The 21,438-nt window shown below is 37.2% G+C and overlaps 1 protein-coding gene across 6 annotated transcripts in view; it reads right to left on the bottom strand.

Moving 5' to 3' along the window:
• ATP2C1 (ATPase secretory pathway Ca2+ transporting 1) overlaps nt 1-21,438 on the bottom strand; it is a 177,215-nt gene that overhangs the window by 56,041 nt on the left and 99,736 nt on the right. For all 6 annotated transcript variants that reach the window (XM_040480172.1, XM_040480174.1, XM_040480173.1 and 3 more), the window contains 3 exons: nt 6,055-6,210; nt 4,832-4,900; nt 3,799-3,874 (listed from right to left, as the gene is read on the bottom strand). In XM_040480172.1, the coding sequence (XP_040336106.1) occupies nt 3,799-3,874; nt 4,832-4,900; nt 6,055-6,210 (301 nt within the window). The remainder of the gene's footprint in view (nt 1-3,798; nt 3,875-4,831; nt 4,901-6,054; nt 6,211-21,438) is intronic.

Here is a 21,438-nt window from a genome sequence, read left to right as displayed (position 1 = left end):
CTTAAAATATCTAAAATTACATTATAACATTTAAAAATTAGCCAGGTGCCTGGGTGGCTCAGTGGGTTGAGCGTTAGACTTGTTTCAGCTCGGGTCATGATCCCAAGGACATAGGATCAAGCCCTGTGTCCGGCTCCACGCTGAACGTGGACCCTGCTTAAGACTCTCTCTCTCTCTCTCTCTCTCTCTCTCTCTCTCTCTCTCTCTGCCCCTCTCCCCAACTTGTGCAAATTCTCTCTAAAATTAAAAAGGAAAAAAACTACTTTTATGGCATTTACAAATAAGAAATCAATTAACATGAACCAAAGAATATACTCTCTTGCTTTGACCTTTGCCTCTGAAAAGAAAGGGGGCAAGGAGTGCACCACCGGTTTTGTGAGAAAACACACACAGTATCATCACAGTTTTAATAAAGTATAACAAATTCAAGATTGTATTCTAGAGTAATATAAACATTAAAAAACAGGTTTTTCTTCTTTCTATAGCTACAGGGGCACACCTGGGTGGCTCAGTCAGTTAAGCATCTAACTTCAGCTCAGATCACGATCTCACGGTTCATGAGTTCAAGCCCCACATCAGAGTTTGTGCTGACAGCTCAGAACCTGGAGCCTGCTTCAGATGCTGTGTCTCCCTCTCTCTCTGCCCTTCCCATTCTCTCTCTCTCTCAAAAATAAACATTAAAAAATAAATAAATAGGGGCGCCTGGGTGGCGTAGTCGGTTAAGCGTCCGACTTCAGCCAGGTCACGATCTCGCGGTCCGTGAGTTCGAGCCCCGCGTCAGGCTCTGGGCTGATGGCTCGGAGCCTGGAGCCTGTTTCCGATTCTGTGTCTCCCTCTCTCTCTGCCCCTCCCCCGTTCATGCTCTGTCTCTCTCTGTCCCAAAAATAAATAAAAAACGTTGAAAAAATTAAATAAATAAATAATAAATAAATAAATAATCCAGACTGTGATTCTCTAACATTCTATCCCAAAAACTATCTTGACAAAAGAAATTATGTCCAATGAACTATACCAGAAGTCAGCAAACCATAATCTGTGGGCCTCCTGAAGGCTTTTGCAAATAAGGTTTGTTGGAACACAGTTATATCTATTTGTTTAGGTACTGTCTATGACAGCTTTCCTGCTGATGGCTGAGTTGAATATTTCCAACAAAGAATATCCGAAATACTTTGGTATGGACCAAAGGCTAAAATATGCACTACTGGGCCCTGTACTCCCCCACTCCCCAAAAAATTTGTTGACCTCTGATTTTGACCTTGACCCTTATCCTATTCCATATACTATCCTAGCAACAAAAATTAGGTCCTATGTATTAAATTAAAACCAGGTAATGATAAAGTTGAAAGATTTTTATCACTAAAAGTGAGGTAGTTTCATGGTACAATGTTAACATAAACTGAGATTTAATTGGCTAAATGCCCTAACAGTTACCAAATTCCCTATAAATTCTAGAAAATAAATAGCAATAATCAAATTAAGGGAGCTATGACAATATACACACCAGTTAAAAAAGAGGAATGAAATACCTTTCCATCTTCTACTTTATGATATAGACAGACGGATCAATAGAATATTTAAAAAATTATTTAACTGAAACTGTGTAACGCAAATCTATTTTAATTTAGAACTGCATTATTGATTTTGAAATTTTAAGCTAGCAAAAATAATTAAAATAACATCATGGAAAAACTAAAGAAAAGGAGAAAAGACTCCAAAATTTATTCAAATATTTAATATATGATAAAGATGTCATTTCAGGGGCACCTGGGTGGCTCAGTCGGTTAAGCGGCCGACTTCGGCTCAGGTCATGATCTCGCGGTCCGTGAGTTCAAGCCCCACGTCGGGCTCTGTGCTGACAGCTCAGAGCCTGGAGCCTGTTTCAGATTCTGTGTCTCCCTCTCTCTGACCCTCCCCTGTTCATGCTCTGTCTCTGTCTCAAAAATAAATAAACGTTAAAAAAAAAAATTTTTTTTTAAATGTCATTTCAACTGAGTGAATAAAAGAATGGACTATAGAGTGCATGGTGGCTCAGTCGGTTAAGTATCTGACTATTAATTTCAGCTCAGGTCATGAACTCAGAGTTTGGGAAATCAAGTCCCATGTCAGGCTCTGTGCTAACAGAGCAGAGCCTGCTTGGAATTCTCTCTCTTTCTCTGCCCCTCCCTGTGCTTGTGCTCTCTTTTGTTCTCAAAATAAATAAATAAACTTTAAAAAGCATGTTAAAAATAGAATGAACTAGAGAATTAATGGTATTGGGATAATTAACTTTTGAGTAAAAATGTTGTAACTCTACCTTAAGTTTTTTGGTTTTTTTTTTTTAATGTTTATTTATTTTTGAGAGAGAGAGAAAGAAAGCACATGAGCGGGGAAGGATCCGAAGTGAGCTCTGTGCTGACAGCAGCAAGCCCAATGTGGGGCTTAAACTCACAAATCATGAGATCATGACTTCAGCCCTGAAAATCAGGTACTCAACCGACTGAGCCACCCAGGCGCCCCCACCTTAAGTCTGATACTAAAATAAATTCTAAATAGTAAAATAAAGTGTCAAAAATAAAAACTAAGCTGTAGACTGATGTTTAAGTAAATATGCTTATAAAGATAAACACTCTTCACAATATGGGGTTAGGAAAGCTTCTATGAATAAACCAGAAACTGTAACTGCAGAGATTATCAACAGGACAGTGCTATCACAATCTCAGGACAATATATTTCAATCACATCTCCCGCCTTCATAACCAAGTTTACTATATTTATCCCTCAAAGGGAATTTAAAAAGTGGGGGAAATAAACTTAACAAAAGGGATGGCTATCCAAATTATACAAAGAGCTGTTACTGATCTAAGACCCAAGCCACAAGAGAAGAAGGGACAAAATAAATAGATTGAAAGGTCATAAAATAAAAAGGACCAACACACATATGACAACTGTTCAGTTTCTCTATAATGAGTTGTGAAATAAAATAATGAGAAGCCTTTTATTCATCTGTTAATGACAACAAAGTTAGCAAGAGCACTGGAAGAGGAACACCTTTACCTTGCTGATGAAAGATACTATTTAGCAATATGAAACAAAAACCTTCAAAATGTGCCAAAAATTGAAAAATTACATGCATATTCTTTGTCCCCAAAATTTTACTTCTAAGAATTTTTTTCCCACATAATGAAATACTATACAACCATCTATTTCATGACATCTATATAAAGAGCATCTACTTAATGGCAAGGTGTTTATGAAGAAAATATGAAACAAAAAAGGAATAGTAGTCCATAAAACATTACTATCAATTTGTTGAAAACCAGGAAGACAAATAAATACTAAAATGTTTATAGAAATGCTATATGATTACGGGAATTACATGAAGTTCTAATTTATCTTTTCAGAAAAGGACAATGGCTGGGGGCTAGTTTTATAATTTTTAAAAAGTAGTAGTAAATTAGGGGCGCCTGGGTCGCTCAGTCAGTTAAGTGTCTGACTTCGGCTCAAGTCATGATCTCGTGATTCGTGAGTTTGGGCCCATGTCAGGCTCTGTGCTGACACCTCAGAGCCTGGAGCCTGCTTCAGATTCTGTGTCTCCGTCTCTCTCTGCCCCTCCCTGACTCGCACTCTGTCTGTTTCTCTCTCAAAAATAAATACACATTAAAAAAAAATTTTTTTTAGTAGTAAATTAAAAATCAATTAAATGAATAAACAAATGTATCTATCTAAACTCCCCCTTCCCCTTAAAAATAAAAATAAATAAATAAATAAAAATAAACCCTAAGTAAATATATGAGATATACATACTCACTCTTCTCTTACCTATTATACCAAAGGAGTAGAAGGAAAGTTGTTTTCCTAAGAGGTCCATGCTCTTCTGCAGAGGGGTTTTTGGTGCCTTGACAAATTGGAGAAGAGTTTACCACAATTAGCTAAATTTAGGAATATATACTATGTGCCAGGGACTCTAAGTGCTTGACATACCCAGGTTAGTTCTTAACATACCCATAACATACACACCTCTCCCTTAAAGGTAAGTCTCATCCCCTTCCATGAGGAAACTGAGGCTGAGACTTTTAAAAGCCTGTTTAAGGTCCATGTTCCCTATGCCTATTTTTGAGAAGGAATCTATTCTCCCTATCAGCTTCTCCAGGACTTCATTACCATCAGCTGCCCCTCACTTTTCCAATCTTCTCCCTTCTGTATCCACAAACAAGCGTTGTAATCCAAGTCTTTTTATCCAGTTGGCTCCCTGATCTGCTAACTCCCTTCTCTAGCAGTCCCCTCAGTGCCAAGCTCCTTGGAATGGTTTTATACACTGCATCATGTACTGGAATCTTGGCAGGTTACCTGAGAAATCCAGATGATTTGGGGAGAATATGACATTTGTAGAATGCAACTTCTTTTTCATATGTAAGAAAGTATTTTAAATGAGAGAACTAATCTTCAATATTCTTAAACAAGAATATCTTCCATGTTATTTTACTTTATAATCTTTTTTTCCCCATTACTTGGAATTAAATAAAGTTGGGAATTTTGGTAGAAGACAAATATGCCATTTAGTAACCATTAAAATTAATATGATAAAGTCAATTTTAAAAAAGAATAGGCCCTATAAATAACTGGCTATAAACCTTTTTCTCCTATAAACAATGAATAAATATAAAAATGTTTTAGAACATTAACAATGTCAACTAAAGCTCCAATTATGTTTTTAAGCACAGACAACTGAGTGATATTCTGAATAAAATACCACTTCAATAGTACATAAAATAACCCACCATTATTTTCTTTTCGTTTACTTACAATGGAGAATTTCAGATTTGAAATTAAACATCATTAACAAAGAACTTACTTCTTCTGCTTGCATCATTTTAAAAACCTCTCCAAATTCAGAATTTTCTCCAGTTCCAATGACAATACCCTAAAGAGAAAAACAGGAAAATACATTTACATTCATATGTTATCACCTCTCTCAAGCAAAGTAACAAAAACCCTTCATTCCCTTTCTCCAAAACTTTGCCCACAGTCAAGATGACTAACATATATATCCGAGGTTCCCTTAGCAAATTAACTTTGTGATATTACTATAGATCATTAGTATTTATGCCTTACTATACAAACCTTGGCCCAATTCTGAGGCCCATTCTTTGTCTATATTAATATTTCTGAAATTCAAAACTGTCTTATCCTTGAGAGACATTCAATGTAGCTTCTCTTTCCTCCTCAAATGCTACTGGATCATGCCTTTTACGTTTGTGAAATGTTAGAATCCAATAGGTGAATGATATGTAGTTGGAATATTATAGCCAGTACCATATCGACTAAATTAAAATTTTAACTAGTAATGAACATATCCATGATTCACTGTTTCTATCGAAAACAAAAAAAAGAACAGATACCGAGGACTATACTTTTAAAGGCTTCATTATCTGGCAAATGGCAGAAATATGGACATATTCTACCTCAGGGACATAGTTTCTCTTTAGTATCAAAAATAGATGCTATGGGTTAGGTTCAATTCTGCCATTTCTTTGTCATATATTTTTTTTAACTTCATTTATTTTTGAGAAAGAGACAGCACACACATGCAAGTAGGGTAGGGACAGAGAAAGAGAGAAAAAGAGAGAGAATCCTAAGCAGGCTCTGCACTGTCAGCACTAAGCCCAATCCTGAGCCGAAATCAAGAGTCAGACACTTAAACGACTGAGCCACCCAGTTCCCCTTATATATATTTTTTCATGTTTATTTATTTTGAGACAGAGACAAAGAGAGCACAAGCGCACATGCAGGTCGGAGAGGGGCCGAGAGAGAGAGAGAGAGAGAGAGAGAGAGAGAGAGAATCCCAAGCAGGCTCTGTGCTGTCAACGCAGAGCCCAACATGGAGCTTGATCCCATGAGCCATGAGATCACGACCTGAGCCAAAATCAAGAGTCTGACGCTCAACCGACTAAGCCACCCAGAGCCCCTCTTTGTCACATATTTTTAAAATAGCCACATAAAATTAGCCACATCGAACTAAAAAAAAGGTTGAAAACAAAGGAGTTGCTATTTTCAAAACAAGAGAAAAAAAATTACCTTAGCTTTGCCACATCTGACCAGTGTTCCCATGAAGGCAATGTTACTTCTTGATGCAAGATCTCCATTAGTTGCAGCTGGCTGAGGAGCTGTCACCTTAGAACAAGGTGTTGTCTCTCCTGTCAAGCTGGACTCATCAATGGAAAGATCCACAGCCTTGGAAAACATAAAGCATCCCATTAAGTTCAAGAATGAAGACTCTCTGGGCTCCATTCAATATCTAAAGAGTTTGTAACCATCACTTCTTCCTCAAATATCCCCTTTCTTAATAATCACCCAAATCTTTTATTATATCCATTACTCTAAGAAGACCACAATAAGTACAACCATATTTAAAATATGAAGTAAATTTGGGCCGCCTGGGTGGCTCAGTCAGTTAAGCATCCAACTCTTGATTTCGGCTTAGGTCATGATCCCATGGTTTGTAGGATCAAGTGCCGCATCAGGCTCTGTGCTGACAGTGTGAAACCTGCGAGAATCTCTCTCTCCACCCCTCCCCTGCTCACACACTCTCTCTTGAAATAAATAAACATTTTAAAAAATAAATAAAGAGGCACCTGGGTGGCTTAGTTAAGCGTCCGACTTCAGCTCAGGTCATGATCTCATGGTTCATGAGTTCAAGCCCTGCATCAGGCTCTATGCTGACTGATGCCTCAGAGCCTAGAGCCTGCTTTGTATTCTGTGTCTCCCTCTCTCTCTCTGTCTCTGCCCTCCCCTGCTCATGCTCTGTCTCTTTCTCTCAAAAATAAACATTTTTAAAAATATATTAAAAATAATATTAAATACAAAATGTTAAAAAATAAATTAAAAAAAAATAAAAATACAATACAAAGTGAAGTCAACAAAATCCGACATGCAAAGTAGAATGCTATGAGACAAGATTAGCCTAAATTTCAAAATAGAACCAGAGAAAAGGAAACATTAGCTGAGACATAATCTTTACCTAGAGAAAACAACTTTCACAATAAAATGTTATTACTTCCTAATTTTGCCATCCCCTGAAGTTCTGAAAATGTATTTGGCAGGTTAAAAACAGGTATCCAGAAAGAGAAATATGAATAAAAGGTATATAATGTACTGAGAAAGAAATCATTTCATCATTTTGGGTTCAATTTTCATGAAATTCTGCTTTCTATATATGCATCCTTACACTGATCCCAAACGTACATCAGCAAAAATAAAAAACATATATAAATGTTTCCATGCAAATCATGAACATGGTATTATCTTCCAACTGTGCAAAAAGAATCAATTCTGAGGGTTTCATTCCTAAGACAGTTTCAACTCCTAACAATTAAGTTTTCACCTACCTTAGCATGCCAAAAAAAAAAAAAAAAAAAATCATTTTACATGTGGAAAACACTGCAGATGTTACCTGGCTTTGTTTCTAAAAGTATGACCCACAGAACAATAGTTCCAAGGATGTGAATAGACACTGAGTATAACGTGACAGACGGAGGACTGACAGACACACACACACGCGCGCGCGCGCACACACACACACACACACACACACACACACAGTAGAGGTACTAAAGTCAGATATGTTTTGGAAATACTGAGTTGAGTTAAACAGCTTCCTCTACTTAGGCAGTGCTTCTTTAAACCTTCACTAGATTAGTGTGAATCACCTCAATTAGAATACAGATACACCAGGAGTTGTCAAAGTGTGGTCCCAGCAGGACCAGCATCACCAGCATCATCTATATCTACCTCCTCAGAACTTTTTAGAAATTCACTACCCTCCTCCCAAAAAAAGAAAAGAAATTCACTATCCTACTTCAAATGCGTAGGTGGGGAGGGTGAACCTAAAAGACTGTATTTACAAACCCTCCAGATGATTCTGAGGCACACTCAACTTTGAGAATCAATGGAATACTGTTTCACAAATTTCTTTGACCCATTTTATTCCAGAAGCTCTTATTCTAGGGTCTTTAGTACACTTTGAGAAACTAGGACCTAGTTCATGATTTTACTCATTTTACATGTTAATTCACTCACCGAACAAACATTTATTGACTACCTTAAGTATGTACCAGGCACTGAGCTAGACCCTGGAAAATAAACAAGATAAGGAAATGAACCCAAAGCAGTTAAATGACTGTGCATTCCTGCTGCTATTATAAACTGACCTGGTGTTCTCAATCAGGTCTCTTGATTCGCAGTCCACATTATATACAAAATACTCTAAATCCTGCTAGGGGAGAGGTACGAGTGTGGAAATAATCTCATCTTTTCTTTTTTTAGTTTTAATTATTTTTTTAACATTTATTTATTTTTGAGACAGAGAGAGAGCATGAACAGGGAAGGGTCAGAGAAAGAGGGAGACGCAGAATCTGAAACAGGCTCCAGGCTCTGAGCTGTCAGCACAGAGCCCGACGCAGGGCTCGAACCCACGGACCGCGAGATCATGACCTGAGCTGAAGCCGGACGCTTAACCGACTGAGCCACCTAGGCGCCCCTCTTTTTTTAGTTTTAAATGTGAGTTTATTTTGAGAGACAGAGCCAGCATGAGTGGGGGAGGGGAGAGAATCCCACACTGCCAGCCCAGAGCCCAGCGCAGGGCTTGAACCCATGAACTCTGAGATCATGACCTGGGTTGAAATCAAGAGTTGGTCACTTAGCCAACTGAGCCACGCAGGTGCCCCTAAAGCTCTTCTTTTTAAATGGTTCATTTATCCATGAGCATAAATATCTCACACAAAAAAATATATTAAAAATCAATTCATATCATATCATATCAATTCCCATCTATACAACAATACAGTATTTTAATTTGATCAATGTCATTGATCCATTCACTTAACAAATATTTATTAATGCCAGGTCCTGTACTATATCACACACAGAGGGAATCAGCAGTAAACAAAACTAAGTTCCTACCCTCTGCTCTTATTCCAATAGGAAAGTGATCTAAAAATAAACTAACAAGGGTATGTAATATAATACCTGGTAGTGAGGAAAAAATACATAAGGATAGAAAGTAACATTTTAGATAAAGGAGAGAACCTCTCTCAAAAGTAAACAACTCTTTTGCAGAGACACAATTGACCTGAGGGCCCCAAAGGTGGGCCACAATCAGGATGAAAGTATTCTAGGCAAAGAAAGCAAAAAGTACAAAGACTATGGGGGTAGGAACATGCCTGGTATGTTCATGCCCTAGGCAGACATATAACTTTACAAATATAATCAAGAGTTTACAGATTAGATCATGAAGTTGAAAAATGTTCAGAATGAAAATATACTGTACCCCACAACTTCAAGGAAACTAAACTATGTTATCTCTGGAAGGTTAGTACCATGTAAATGTTATAAAGCACAGATCACCAATCCTTGAGTCTTTAAAAAGCTTCCCTTTTTCTATAATTATGTATGCAAAGACAGGCCAGGTAAATCTGGGTTGATTACCTCAACCCAACTACAGAGTAAAAAAAAAATCCACCATATTCAAAGGCAAAGGAATTTTTCTTTATTACAGGAACATATCTATTTGACTTTTCTTTCCAAGTTAGAATTAGGACTGTACAATTTTCCACACTAATAAATTCCATTACCAAAGTAAGAAGAAAAGTTTAGGTTGTTCTTCAAAGATGATACTAGTACGAAAAACAGTTGACATTTCATTGCTTACCATCTGCAAGGCGTTTTGCTAACATACATATACTAAGTTTTCTATTAACAACCACTAGCTAGTAACAATCCAATGAGGCAGGACTGTGATTTTCATTCCCTCTATTTTACAGACACTTTGAAAGGTTAAGTAAGTCACCCAACATCTCCACCCAACCTGTGGAGACAAAACCCAAACACTGAAAGATCAACTCCAAATTCTTATTAATTATTTAGAGAATCAATTGCAATCAATTTGCAATTAACTATTTAGAGAATCTCCCTAGTTTTGTAACTACTTCTAGAAGACATTAAGAAAAGATATATTTAGGGGCGCGTGGGTGGCTCAGTCGGTTAAGCGGCCGACTTCGGCTCAGGTCGTGATCTCACAGTCTGTAAGTTCGAGCCCCGCGTCGGGCTCTGTGCTGACAGCTCAGAGCCTGCAGCCTGTTTCAGATTCTGTGTCTCCCTCTCTCTGACCCTCCCCCGTTCATGCTCTGTCTCTCTCTGTCTCAAAAATAAATAAACGTTAAAAAAATTAAAAAAGAAAATATGTATTTAAAAATTATATATTTTTCTGAATTACAAGTCAAAAAAATTTATTTCATTTAGCGAGCTCCTCTTTAATGCTTGTTATAAAAATCAAAACTGCATGTCATCTTCTGAGCTCTTAATTAAAAATGAGACCTGCTAATATTGAAAACACTACATTGGGGTACAAGTGTCCCTATGCATCAGCACTCCTGTATCCCTTGGGTAATGGATAAAGAAATTGTGGTTTATATACACAATAGAATACTACTTAGCAATAAGAAAGAATGAAATATGGCCTTTTGTAGCAACATGGATGGAACTGGAGAGTGTTATGCTAAGTGAAATAAGTCATACAGAGAAAGAGAGATACCATATGTTTTCACTCTTATGTGGATCCTGAGAAACTTAATAGAAGACCATGGGGGAGGGGAAGAGGAAAAAAAAAGAAAAAGTTAGAGAGGGAGAGAGCCAAACCATAAGAGACTCTTAAAAACTGAGAATAAACTGAGAGTTGATGGGCGGGGGGGGGGAGGGGAAAGTGGGTGATGGGCATTGAGGAGGGCACCTGTTGGGATGAGCACTGGGTGTTGTATGGAAACCAATGTGACAATAAATTTCATATTAAAAAACAAAACAAAACAAAACAAAAACATTACAGAACTCCTTCTCTCTGAGAAAGGCAAAATTAGCATTTTCTCATTGAAGACTTTCTACTTTAAACAAAAATCTTAAATATGGATGAATACTAAACATTTGGTGGTTGTCTATCAAAACAAATAATACAAAAATAATCTGACTTTTTAAAAAGAGAATAAATGGGGCGCCTGGGTGGTTCAGTCGGTTAAGCGGCCGACTTTGGCTCAGGTCATGATCTCACAGTCTGTGAGTTCGAGTCCCGTGTCAGGCTCTGTGCTGACAGCTCAGAGCCTGGAGCCTGCTTCAGATTCTGTGTCTCCCTCTCTCTCTGACCCTCCCTCGTTCATGCTCTGTCTCTCTCTGTCTCAAAAATAAATAAACATTAAAAAAAAATAAAAAATAAATAAATAAATAAAAAGAGAATAAATGCATAGCTTTATTGGCTGTCAGTGGCCTAGCTCTTCAGTGTCAGCCTTAGTAGTTTAATAACCATCCAACCAAAAATAGGAATTTTTGTTCAAATCAGGTTTTTCTATGAAAAAGATATCATTTTTAGCAGAATAGCAATCAGCTCTGTCTAGTGAGAAAAAAAGAGCTTTAGATCTTTATTTTATATATATATATTTAATATATAATTATAAATCTGTAAAACTCAAATCAAGAATATATTATTGATGGGGTACCTGGCTGAGTCAGAGCATGTGACTCTTGACTTCAGGGTCATAAGTTCAAGCCCCACATTGGGCATAGAGCTTACTTAAAAAAAAAAAAAAAAAAAAAAGAATATTGATAAAAATTAGTCCAAATCATATAATGTAGCAAACTACACAGATCTCAACTGTCTGTTGAGTAAGGGTATATTTTTTAATTTATTTATTTGTTTGATTGTTTAATCTCTACACCCAGCATGGGGCTCAAAACTCAAGACCCAGAGATCAAGAGTAACATAGTCTCCCAACTAAGCCAGCCAGGCCACCCAGAGTAAGAATATTTTCTAAGTTACAACTTATTTTCTCTTAATGATGATTACAAGAATTTCTGCAGGAAGTCAGTTTTGAGGGAGTGAGGGGAAGGAAGTCATATCTAAGAAGGTGGTATTTAATGAATTAGGCCAGCCTATCACAGTTTAACAGTCATAGTTTAATTCATCCAGAAGACAGATATTAGAGTCATTTATCCATTGCATTTATGAGGAAAGATAAAGGTAGGATAAAATGAAATCAATGAACCAGCCAGCTCCATGCCTTCTACCCAAAAGTTTAAACATTAAACCTTCAGAAGAGCTGTTCATAAATAGGGAAGCTGATTATGTTTCACTTTCTCTTTATTATTCTTCAGGTACTTTACTGGTGTGAATAAGACACAGCACAGTTCAAAAGTCAGAATATAAATAAGAATCTAGATGCATACATAATCTACAATCTGAATATTTAACACCTATAGAATAAAAATGGTTGGAAAAACTTCACAGGACTATTCCTACAAAACATTAGGCAGAAAGAAACTAGATGCCAAAGTCAGTAAGTTTTCCTGAAAAGCAAAAAATTTTTTGTTTTTCAGGAAAATTTAAAACTGCTTAAAAAAATTACACTTAATATGAAAAATTGGCAGCTACATGTAAGTTCTTAAACTAAAGAATGGCTTAGCGTACTGTATGCCGCTAAATCAATTACCTCTCTAGTCTAGAATGAAAAGCAAATCAAAAATGGATTTCTTTCCCCAGAAAAGAATTCCAAATTATCCATCTGGCAGCTACCTGATAATGACAAAATGTCTTATTTTTAGTCTCAAAAATTAAGATTCCTATTACTGTTTATTCAAATGAAGGAAAATGTAATTAAAACGTTTTCATGAGTTCTAGCTTATTAAACATCAAAGCCTAACCAGCTGAAGTAAGTAGGAAAGAAGTGACTCCATTTTAGAAAGGCTCCATCTCTGCTGTTTTTCTATTAGGCCTCACTTACTCATGTTCTGAATTCTGTCTCTGAATCAGGAAAAGAAACTATGTTCCCACTGCAAGGGGGAAGTAGGAAAATTAATCATTCTCTGAATTTTGTCCCAGGCCACAAACACCTAACAACATCCAAGAGTCAGATCCTGAACACGTTCCAGGACACTAGCTTTGAACAAACCTCAGATGATGCTGGCATAAACACTCCCACCTTCAGTAACTTATGGTATAACAACTATTGTTCATCTGACACTGGCCTTTGATTAGACCCTACCCTGGATTTCTGAAGGAACATGTACCCTAGATCTCTTTCCAATATAAACCCCTAACCCCCCAAAATGCTGAGACTCATTCTCCTTTCCAAGTCTCCCAGACACTCCCTCTGCTATTCTCTATCACTCACACTCTTCAATAAACTCTGTTTTCACTTTCTCCAACTCACATTTGATTTCTATCCTGCATGAAGCCAAGGACCCTCTTGGCTGGTCCTGTGGGAGCCTCCCCTGGGTTAAAAACACCTACATGAAATGGATTTTATCCCATGGTAAATATTTACACGAATTGTTAACTTTCTGACTTAAGTGCATATATTCAATTTGACCAATTGCCAATAACTTCAACACCAGTATTCAGTTAACAATGATTTCTAGGATATTTCTCTAAGACAATGAAAAGAAACCAAATTTCAAAAAGGGATCTACTTTTGCAACAGTCCTTTCCTACCAGTGTGAAATGACAATCTTAAAACAAAGAGACTAAATCTCATTTCAAACCCTCCCATGCTGTATTTTTAAATTCTAGTGACTTAAAGAGAAAAAAGTTTTCAACGTTTTAAACATAAACAGCATTCCTCAGTTCACACTGCTTTTTAACCAATGATCTATCAAACAACAAAACACTAAGCATAGCTCAAGCTTATACAATCTAACAGAACCAACACTCCAGTGCTCTACGCATGGAGAAGTTCAGAAATATACTACTACAGAAATAGACCTCCTTTCCAAAGCCAAAATGAGTGATTATATCAGTTTTTAGTAAACAGGAATGTCTAAATACCACAAATACAGAATACTCTACTCAATTTCTTTTGATGGCTAATTTAAAATCTCTACTTCCTGCAGTACCTGAGTGGCTCAGTCAGTTGAGCATCTGACTCTTGATTTCAGCTCAGGTCATGACCTCACAGTCCTGAGATTGAGCCCCATATTGGGCTCTGTGCTCATAGCATGGAGCCTCCTTGGGATTCTCTTCGATTCTCTTCTCTTCTCTCTCTCAAAATCAATAAATGAACTTTAAAAATTAAAAATTAAATCTCTACTTCCTAAGATGTTTATAAATTGTTCTTTTTTTTACAAGTCTATCTGTAAGTTTAATAATTCAGAAACTTTTAAAACCAAAGTTTCAGTGATAAATTACAATAAGAGGTGGAGTAAGACACCATAAATTAATCAAATTGACCTATCAAAAAAATACACTGAAATCAATATAAACACTTGTGGAATATAGGGCAATCAAAGATTTGGTCCCTCTACTAAAATGATCATGGGCTGGCAAAGACTGACAGACAACTCTGGAATCAAAAACTGAAAACAACCAGGGAAGTGCTTAATAAAGAAAAAGGCAGCTAAATTTAGGTAAGAAGGCACCATGGCATTTTTGTTCACCTGTCTACTATTCACCACTGCCAAGAGAAGCAGTGCTGGCTGTGGGGACAGAAGTGAGTCTTCTTGTTGCAGATTATGGGTAGTCAGGGGCTAACAAAGACCTTGTTCTTAAAATATTGTAGCTGCGTGTTTTGACCTGTCTGGCAGTTCCCTGGGGGACTAGTGCAAAGGCTAATATTTATCTCACAACCTCACGCCAAGCCAGCTACAGTGACTTTCCAGGTATCTGCCAAAAGATTAAGGACACATAGTAGCAGGCCAGGGACCAGGAATAAGGCAAGCAGCAGATACAACCAAAAGACTGGGAAGAAAAAAGCCAAGGAGGAAGTTCTGTGAGGGAATAAAGTTTTGTGAGGGAAGTTTTGGAAGGGCCACCACTTATGCCAGGCAAGACAGAGGGCAAAATGCATGCCCATAACCAGAGGCAAGCTCAGAAAGCCCTGAGAAGACCCGAGACTTGCACCTCTGACAGGTCTGTGGATTTGGCACAAGTAGGTGAAGGTGAAGGCAGAGTTGTAGGCAGATGATCAATGATCAAGAAGTGCCCCAACTCAAAGACAAGCTGCAAAGACCAGGAGAACAATATTTCATTTCCGTCTTTGGCTCCAGACAGATAAGACTGACTGCTGAGATAATGGAACAGAAACTTCAGTGACCATACACACGAGGAAGGGTCTTTGCAAACCACCACCCTCCCCCCCACCAAAAAAAATTCAACCACTGCAATCCTCAACAATCAAAAATAACAAATTTTGAGGAAGGGCACAACCTCGTTTACAGAATTATGACAGCATAATATTCAAAATACAAAGTTTTCAACAAAAAATTACAAATACAAAGAAACCAAAAAGTATGATCTATTCACAGGAAAAAATAAACTGACAGAAATCATCCCTCAGCAAGGCCAGACACTAGACTTACTGGAAAGACTTTAAATCAATTGTCTTAAATATGCTTAATAAACTAAAGAAAACCATGGACAAAAAACTAAAGGAAATCAGGAAAACAATTTTTTAAAAAAGCATTACAATGAAGAGAAAGAAAATATTTGCAAGAAATAGAAATCCTGATGCTGAAAAGTACAACCACTGAAATAATAAGTTCATTAGAGGGGTTCAACAGCAGATCTGGAAAAGGAAGGGGGAAAAATGAGCAAACAAAAAAACAGGGCAATTGAAATTAACCAAACTGAAGGACAGAGAGGAAAAAAAAGAAAAATGACAGAGCTAACGGTACCTGTGGGACATCATCAAACATACCAATATAAGCATAAGGTAAGTCTCAGGGAGAAAAAAAGAAATGGGTAGAAAGAATATTTGAAGAGATAATGAATGAAAACTTGCCAAATTTAATAAAAGATATGAAATCTATGGATCAGAGAAGCTCAATAAACTCCAAATAGGAAAAACTCAAAGCCATCTAGACTGAGACATAATCAAACTGTTAAAAGACAGAGGCACAATCTTGAAAACAGCAAATGTGAAGCAACTTGTCATGTACAAGGAATCCTCAATAAGACTAGCAGCCTATTTCTTATCAGAAACCACGGAGGCTGGGACCAGTAAACCTATATAAAGTACTGAAAGAAAAACAAAGAAACTAATGAAAAGAAGTCTACATCTAGCAACACTATCTTTTAAAATGAAGAAGAATTAAGACATTCCCACCTAAACAAAAGCTAAGATAATTTATTTCTAGTAGACGTGCCCCACAAGAAATGCTAAAGGAGAGTCCTTCAAGCTAAAGCAAAAGGAGAATAGAAAGTAATTCGAAGCCGTATGAAGAAAGGAAGAATTCCAGTAAAGGTAACTACACAGAGAAATATAAATGCCAGCATTATAGTATTTTGACTTTGTAACTCCTCTATTTTTCCTATCTGATTTATATAAAGCACTGACAAATTTATGGTTAATGGGCACAGAATGCTTAAAAATGTAATTGGCGACAACATGAAGGTGGTGGAAAAGTGAGCTGCAGAGGAGCAAAATTTTTGCGGGCTATTGAAGTAAAGATGGTATCAATTCAAACAACTGTTCTAAATTTAAGATGTTAATTGTAATCTACACAGTAACCACTAAGAAAATATGTAAAAAAATATACAGAAAAAAAAATTTCAGGAGGTACTCAAAGCATACTTTTTTTAAATAGCAAATACAAAAAAAGGGATTGGAGGAACTTAGGAACTTAAAAACTATATATAGCAAAATGGCATTAGAAAGTTCTCTATCAAAAATCATTTTAAACATACATGGATTTACAATTGTATAGTATACACATACAATAGAACACTATTTGGCAATAAAAATGGATGAGATATTGATACATGCTACAACAGAGATGAACCCTGAAAACACCGTGAACTGAAAAAAGCCAGACACAAAAGACTACAATGTATTTAATCCCATTTATAATGAAATGTTCAGAATAGGCATGTGTATACAGACAGAACAAACAGATTAGTGGCTACCAGGCTCTGGGGCAGAAGAGAGAATATAGAGACTACTAAAAGGTAAATGTTTCCTCTTGGGAGTGATAAAAATGTTCTATAGCTAAGATTGTGGTGATGGCTGCACAATTCAGACTATAGGGAAAACCAATGAATGATACATTTTAAATGTGTAAATTGTTTGAATGTGAATTATATCTCAATAAAGTTGTTTTTTGTTTTTTGGTTTTTTTTTGTTTTTTTTTTTACCTTTTTATATGTGGTAAATAGACCAGCACTTTGGGCATGGACTAAATGCTAGTTACGAAAGCAGGATCTTGTGCTCAACATCACTCATCATCAGGGAAATACAAATCAAAACCATGATGAGATACCACCTCACGCCTGTCGGAATGGCTAAAATCAACAACACAAGAAACAACAGGTGTTGGCAAGGATGTGGAGAAAATGAACCCTCTTACACTGTTGGTGGGAATGCAAAATGGTACAGCCACTGTGGAAAACAGTATGGAGGTTCCTCAAAAAGTTAAAAATAGAACTACTCTACAATCCACCAGTTGCACTACATATCTACCCCAAGGCTACAAACATACAGATCCCAAGGGGCACATGCACCCCGATGTTTACGGCAGCAGTGTCAACAACAGCCAAACTATGGAAAGAGCCCAAATGTCCACTGACTGGTGAATGAATAAAAAAGATGTGGTATACATATAATGAAATATTACTCAGCCATCAAAAAGAATGAAATGTTGCCGTTTGCAACATTGATACAGTGTAAATGCAAAGCAAAATAAGTCAGTCAAAGACAAATCATGCAGAACTTATATGATTTCACTCATATGTGGAATTTAAGAGACAAACAGGTAAACATATAGAAGGGGGGAGAAGAGAGAGAGAAACTAACCATAAGATACTCTTAAAGATAGAGAACAGACTGAAGGTTGGTGCAGGAAGGTGCGGGGGGGGGGGGGGCGGGCAGGGATGTGCTAGATGGGCGATGGATATTGAGGAGGAAACTTGTTATGATGAGCACTGGGTGTTCTATGTTAAGCGGTGAATCACTGAATTCTACTCCTGAAAACAATATTAAACTGTATGTTAACTTAACTAAATAAAATTTTGACCAAAAAAAAAAAAAAAAAGAGACAGAGAGAGAATGCAGAATATTGGACCCACACCTGAGCTGCCAAAACAGAATCCAGATGGTTCTTCTTTTTTTTTTTCCAATATATGAAGTTTATTGTCAAATTGGTTTCCATACAACACCCAGTGCTCATCCCAACAGGTGCCCTCCTCAATACGCATCACCCACCCTCTCCTCCCTCCCACCCCCCATCAACCCTCAGTTTGTTCTCAGTTTTTAAGAGTCTCTTATGCTTTGGCTCTCTTCCACTCTAACCTTTTTTTTTTTTTTTTTTTTTCCTTCCTCTCCCCATGGGTTCCTGTTAGGTTTCTCAGGATCCACATAAGAATGAACACATATGGTATCTGTCTTTCTCTGTATGGCTTATTTCACTTAGCATAACACTCTTCAGTTCCATCCATGTTGCTACAAAGGGCCGTATTTCATTCTTTCTCATTGCCACGTAGTACTCCATTGTGTATATAAACCATAATTTCTTTATCCATTCATCAGTGGATGGACATTTAGGCTCTTTCCATAATTTGGCTATTGTTGAGAGTGCTGCTATAAACATTGGGGTACTGATGCACAGAACCCAGATGATTCTTAAATGTAATGCCCTAGGGCAACTCTCTGTCACAGTTGGAAAACTGAGACCCTAAAAATAGTTAAGTGGCTTACCTAAACTCACATAGTCAATTCATTTCATAAGACACATTTTATTCTTTGAATCACAACTGTTTGCAAGTTGAGGTCTCCCAGCAGAAAGGACAAAAACTGTACCTTTTTCAGTCTAAGCCCTGAAGCCTGGTACAGTGTTCTATACACAATACTCAAACATTTACTGAATGACTAAAATGACCTCATAACACAGACTGATATCCAAAGGGAGAGATTATATTTGCCTATATTAGCTTCATTACCAAAATAAGTAAATTTAACATATCATGACATGTTTGTATTCTAGCAAATGTTTGAAAAGATCCTTTTTTGAAAAAGCACAGCAAACAATATTAGAATTGAGTTTTACCAGAAAATCAAGGCTTCCATTGAGTAAATGGAAAATTTATTCTACAACTCAGGAAGTCAGAATGCTCTAACACAGAAAGCTCTTCTAATGAAATTAGCCAACAAAGAGGAAGGTGCTTGTTAGTAGTTAACAAAAATATGTGAAAGAGTGTGAGCTTTACAGAAAAGGATATAACAGCTAAGTAAAGTTGCAGTCAAGGAGACTATCTGTGACTCCTTGAGTTGGTAGTTAGCCAAAGTAGATCTGTGCTCATTATCTTTGTTTTTTACTTGGGAAGGAAGAAACAGGGAGGAACGATCATAAAGACACCAATAACTACTCACTGAGCTGAACTGCTATTCTATAAGAAAGTATATGGATTCGTGAGGTTAAAAGGCTCACTATATAATGCCAACTGCCTTGTTTTAAGTTTGGACTTCTGACCATGGCCCCAGTAGACTACGACTCCTAATAGAGATATCTTTCAGAGATTTAATTGCTCTGATAATCTAGCGTCCTAAAAATGGCTAATTCTTGGCTCTCGGGCATATAAGTGGTAGTTCTCTTTAAAAAGTTTGATACATTCAGGGGTGCCTGGGTGGCTCAGTCGGTTAAGTGTCCGACTTCGGCTCTGGTCATGATCTCACGGTTCATGAGTTCGAGCCCCACGTCGGGCTCTGTGCTGACAGCTCAGAGCCTGGAGCCCGCTTCGGATTCTGTGTCTCCCTCTCTCTATGCCCCTCCCCTGTTCATGCTCTCTCTCTGTCTCAAAAATAAATTTAAAAAACATAAAAATAGATAGATAAATAAATCAATAAAAAGTTTGATACATTTAGAAAATCAGCATATCAAAAACTGGGTTCAAAAATAGAAGGCAACTGTACCCAATACCTAGATCTTGAAGACAGTTTCAAAGAATGACCTAAGCTAATCACGAGCACAAGAGCCACAAGAGAAAGTGTCAATGGACTTAATCATGTAGAACTTCAAGTAAAAGAAAATCTTGCTACATTTCAGGCAACATTTTGGGCCTAGTTAGAAAGTTAAACCTGACAGAGGTAAAATATTTTCAATAGAAAAAAGAAACTCTTTTCCTCTGATTCTTAGATTGTTTTCTCTTACAAAGAACTCTTTGTTCAAATATTGATACAGACTTTACCTGAAACAGTAAGAAAAATATGCTGTGTTTCCAAAAAAGCAAAATGTACTGTTATGCAGACATGGTCTATAAGACTCCTTCATCTAAAGTCATTGTCTGACCAATCCATTGACTACCACCAATTAATGGCCAGTGGTGCCTCTTCTCAAATACTACTAAACATTAAAATAAAAACTCTCAGAAAAGTACTGAAAAACATACCCATAGTTCAATTCTCTAAGTTTTACTGGCCCAGCTCCATGAGTAACTCTAAGGCTAAGTCAACAAGGTTAGTGCCACCAACACATACTGGCTCATTCCTTGGTTATGGAAAATGATGCAGGCCAAGAAACAAAATACAGAATGCCTTAAGTTATCAATATTAATCTTCTTTCGAAAGAAAGAAATGGTAGTCTCAGACTGCTATGGACTGAATTATGTCCTGCTAAAATTCATGTTGAAGCTTTAATCTCCAATTTTGGCAATCACCTTGGGAGGTAATTAGGGCTAGATAAACTAGTCTGGATGAGGCCTTCACAATGGGATTAGTGGCTTTATAAGAAGTGGAAGAGAGAGAGCAATCACTCTCTCAACCTGTCCAGTCTATGGTATTTGATTATAGCAGCCTGACCTGACTTCAGACACAGCTTATAAACAGGTAATACTACATAAAAGTTGTAGAGCAGTCAAATCTCTGAACATGCAGACCAGATGCAACTGAACACCCAGGCAAGATTTACAGTCAAAATCTGAACCATCAAAATTTACGACAGGAACCCTAGAGTAGCAGCATGACAACACTAAAGTGGCAACCTTGGTCTTAGACCACACCCACAAGAAGAGAACTCTACTGCAAAAGTCCAGATGTTTGCTTTTTCTAAAGTGAAATCCGCGTTTTATTTTGAGAAATTAATAGTATCTCAAGGTAACTGAATTTTTGGTTTCCTTTAAATCTTAATGAAGAGCTTATTTCACATAAGAATATCAAACAAATGACCAGGTAGCCTTAAAAAACCATCCAGGGGCGCCTGGGTGGCGCAGTCGGTTAAGCGTCCGACTTCAGCCAGGTCACGATCTCGCGGTTCGTGAGTTCGAGCCCCGCGTCGGGCTCTGGGCTGATGGCTCAGAGCCTGGAGCCTGTTTCCGATTCTGTGTCTCCCTCTCTCTCTGCCCCTCCCCCATTCATGCTCTGTCTCTCTCTGTCCCAAAAATAAATAAACGTTGAAAAAAAAAAAAAAGAAGAAAGATTAACTGCTGAGGGACCTGAAGGA

This window comes from Herpailurus yagouaroundi, unplaced genomic scaffold (assembly GCF_014898765.1).
Source record: "Herpailurus yagouaroundi ecotype Mexico unplaced genomic scaffold, PumYag 159, whole genome shotgun sequence".
Lineage (NCBI taxonomy): Eukaryota > Metazoa > Chordata > Mammalia > Carnivora > Felidae > Herpailurus > Herpailurus yagouaroundi.
This window is presented reverse-complemented; position numbering and strand designations above follow the sequence as displayed.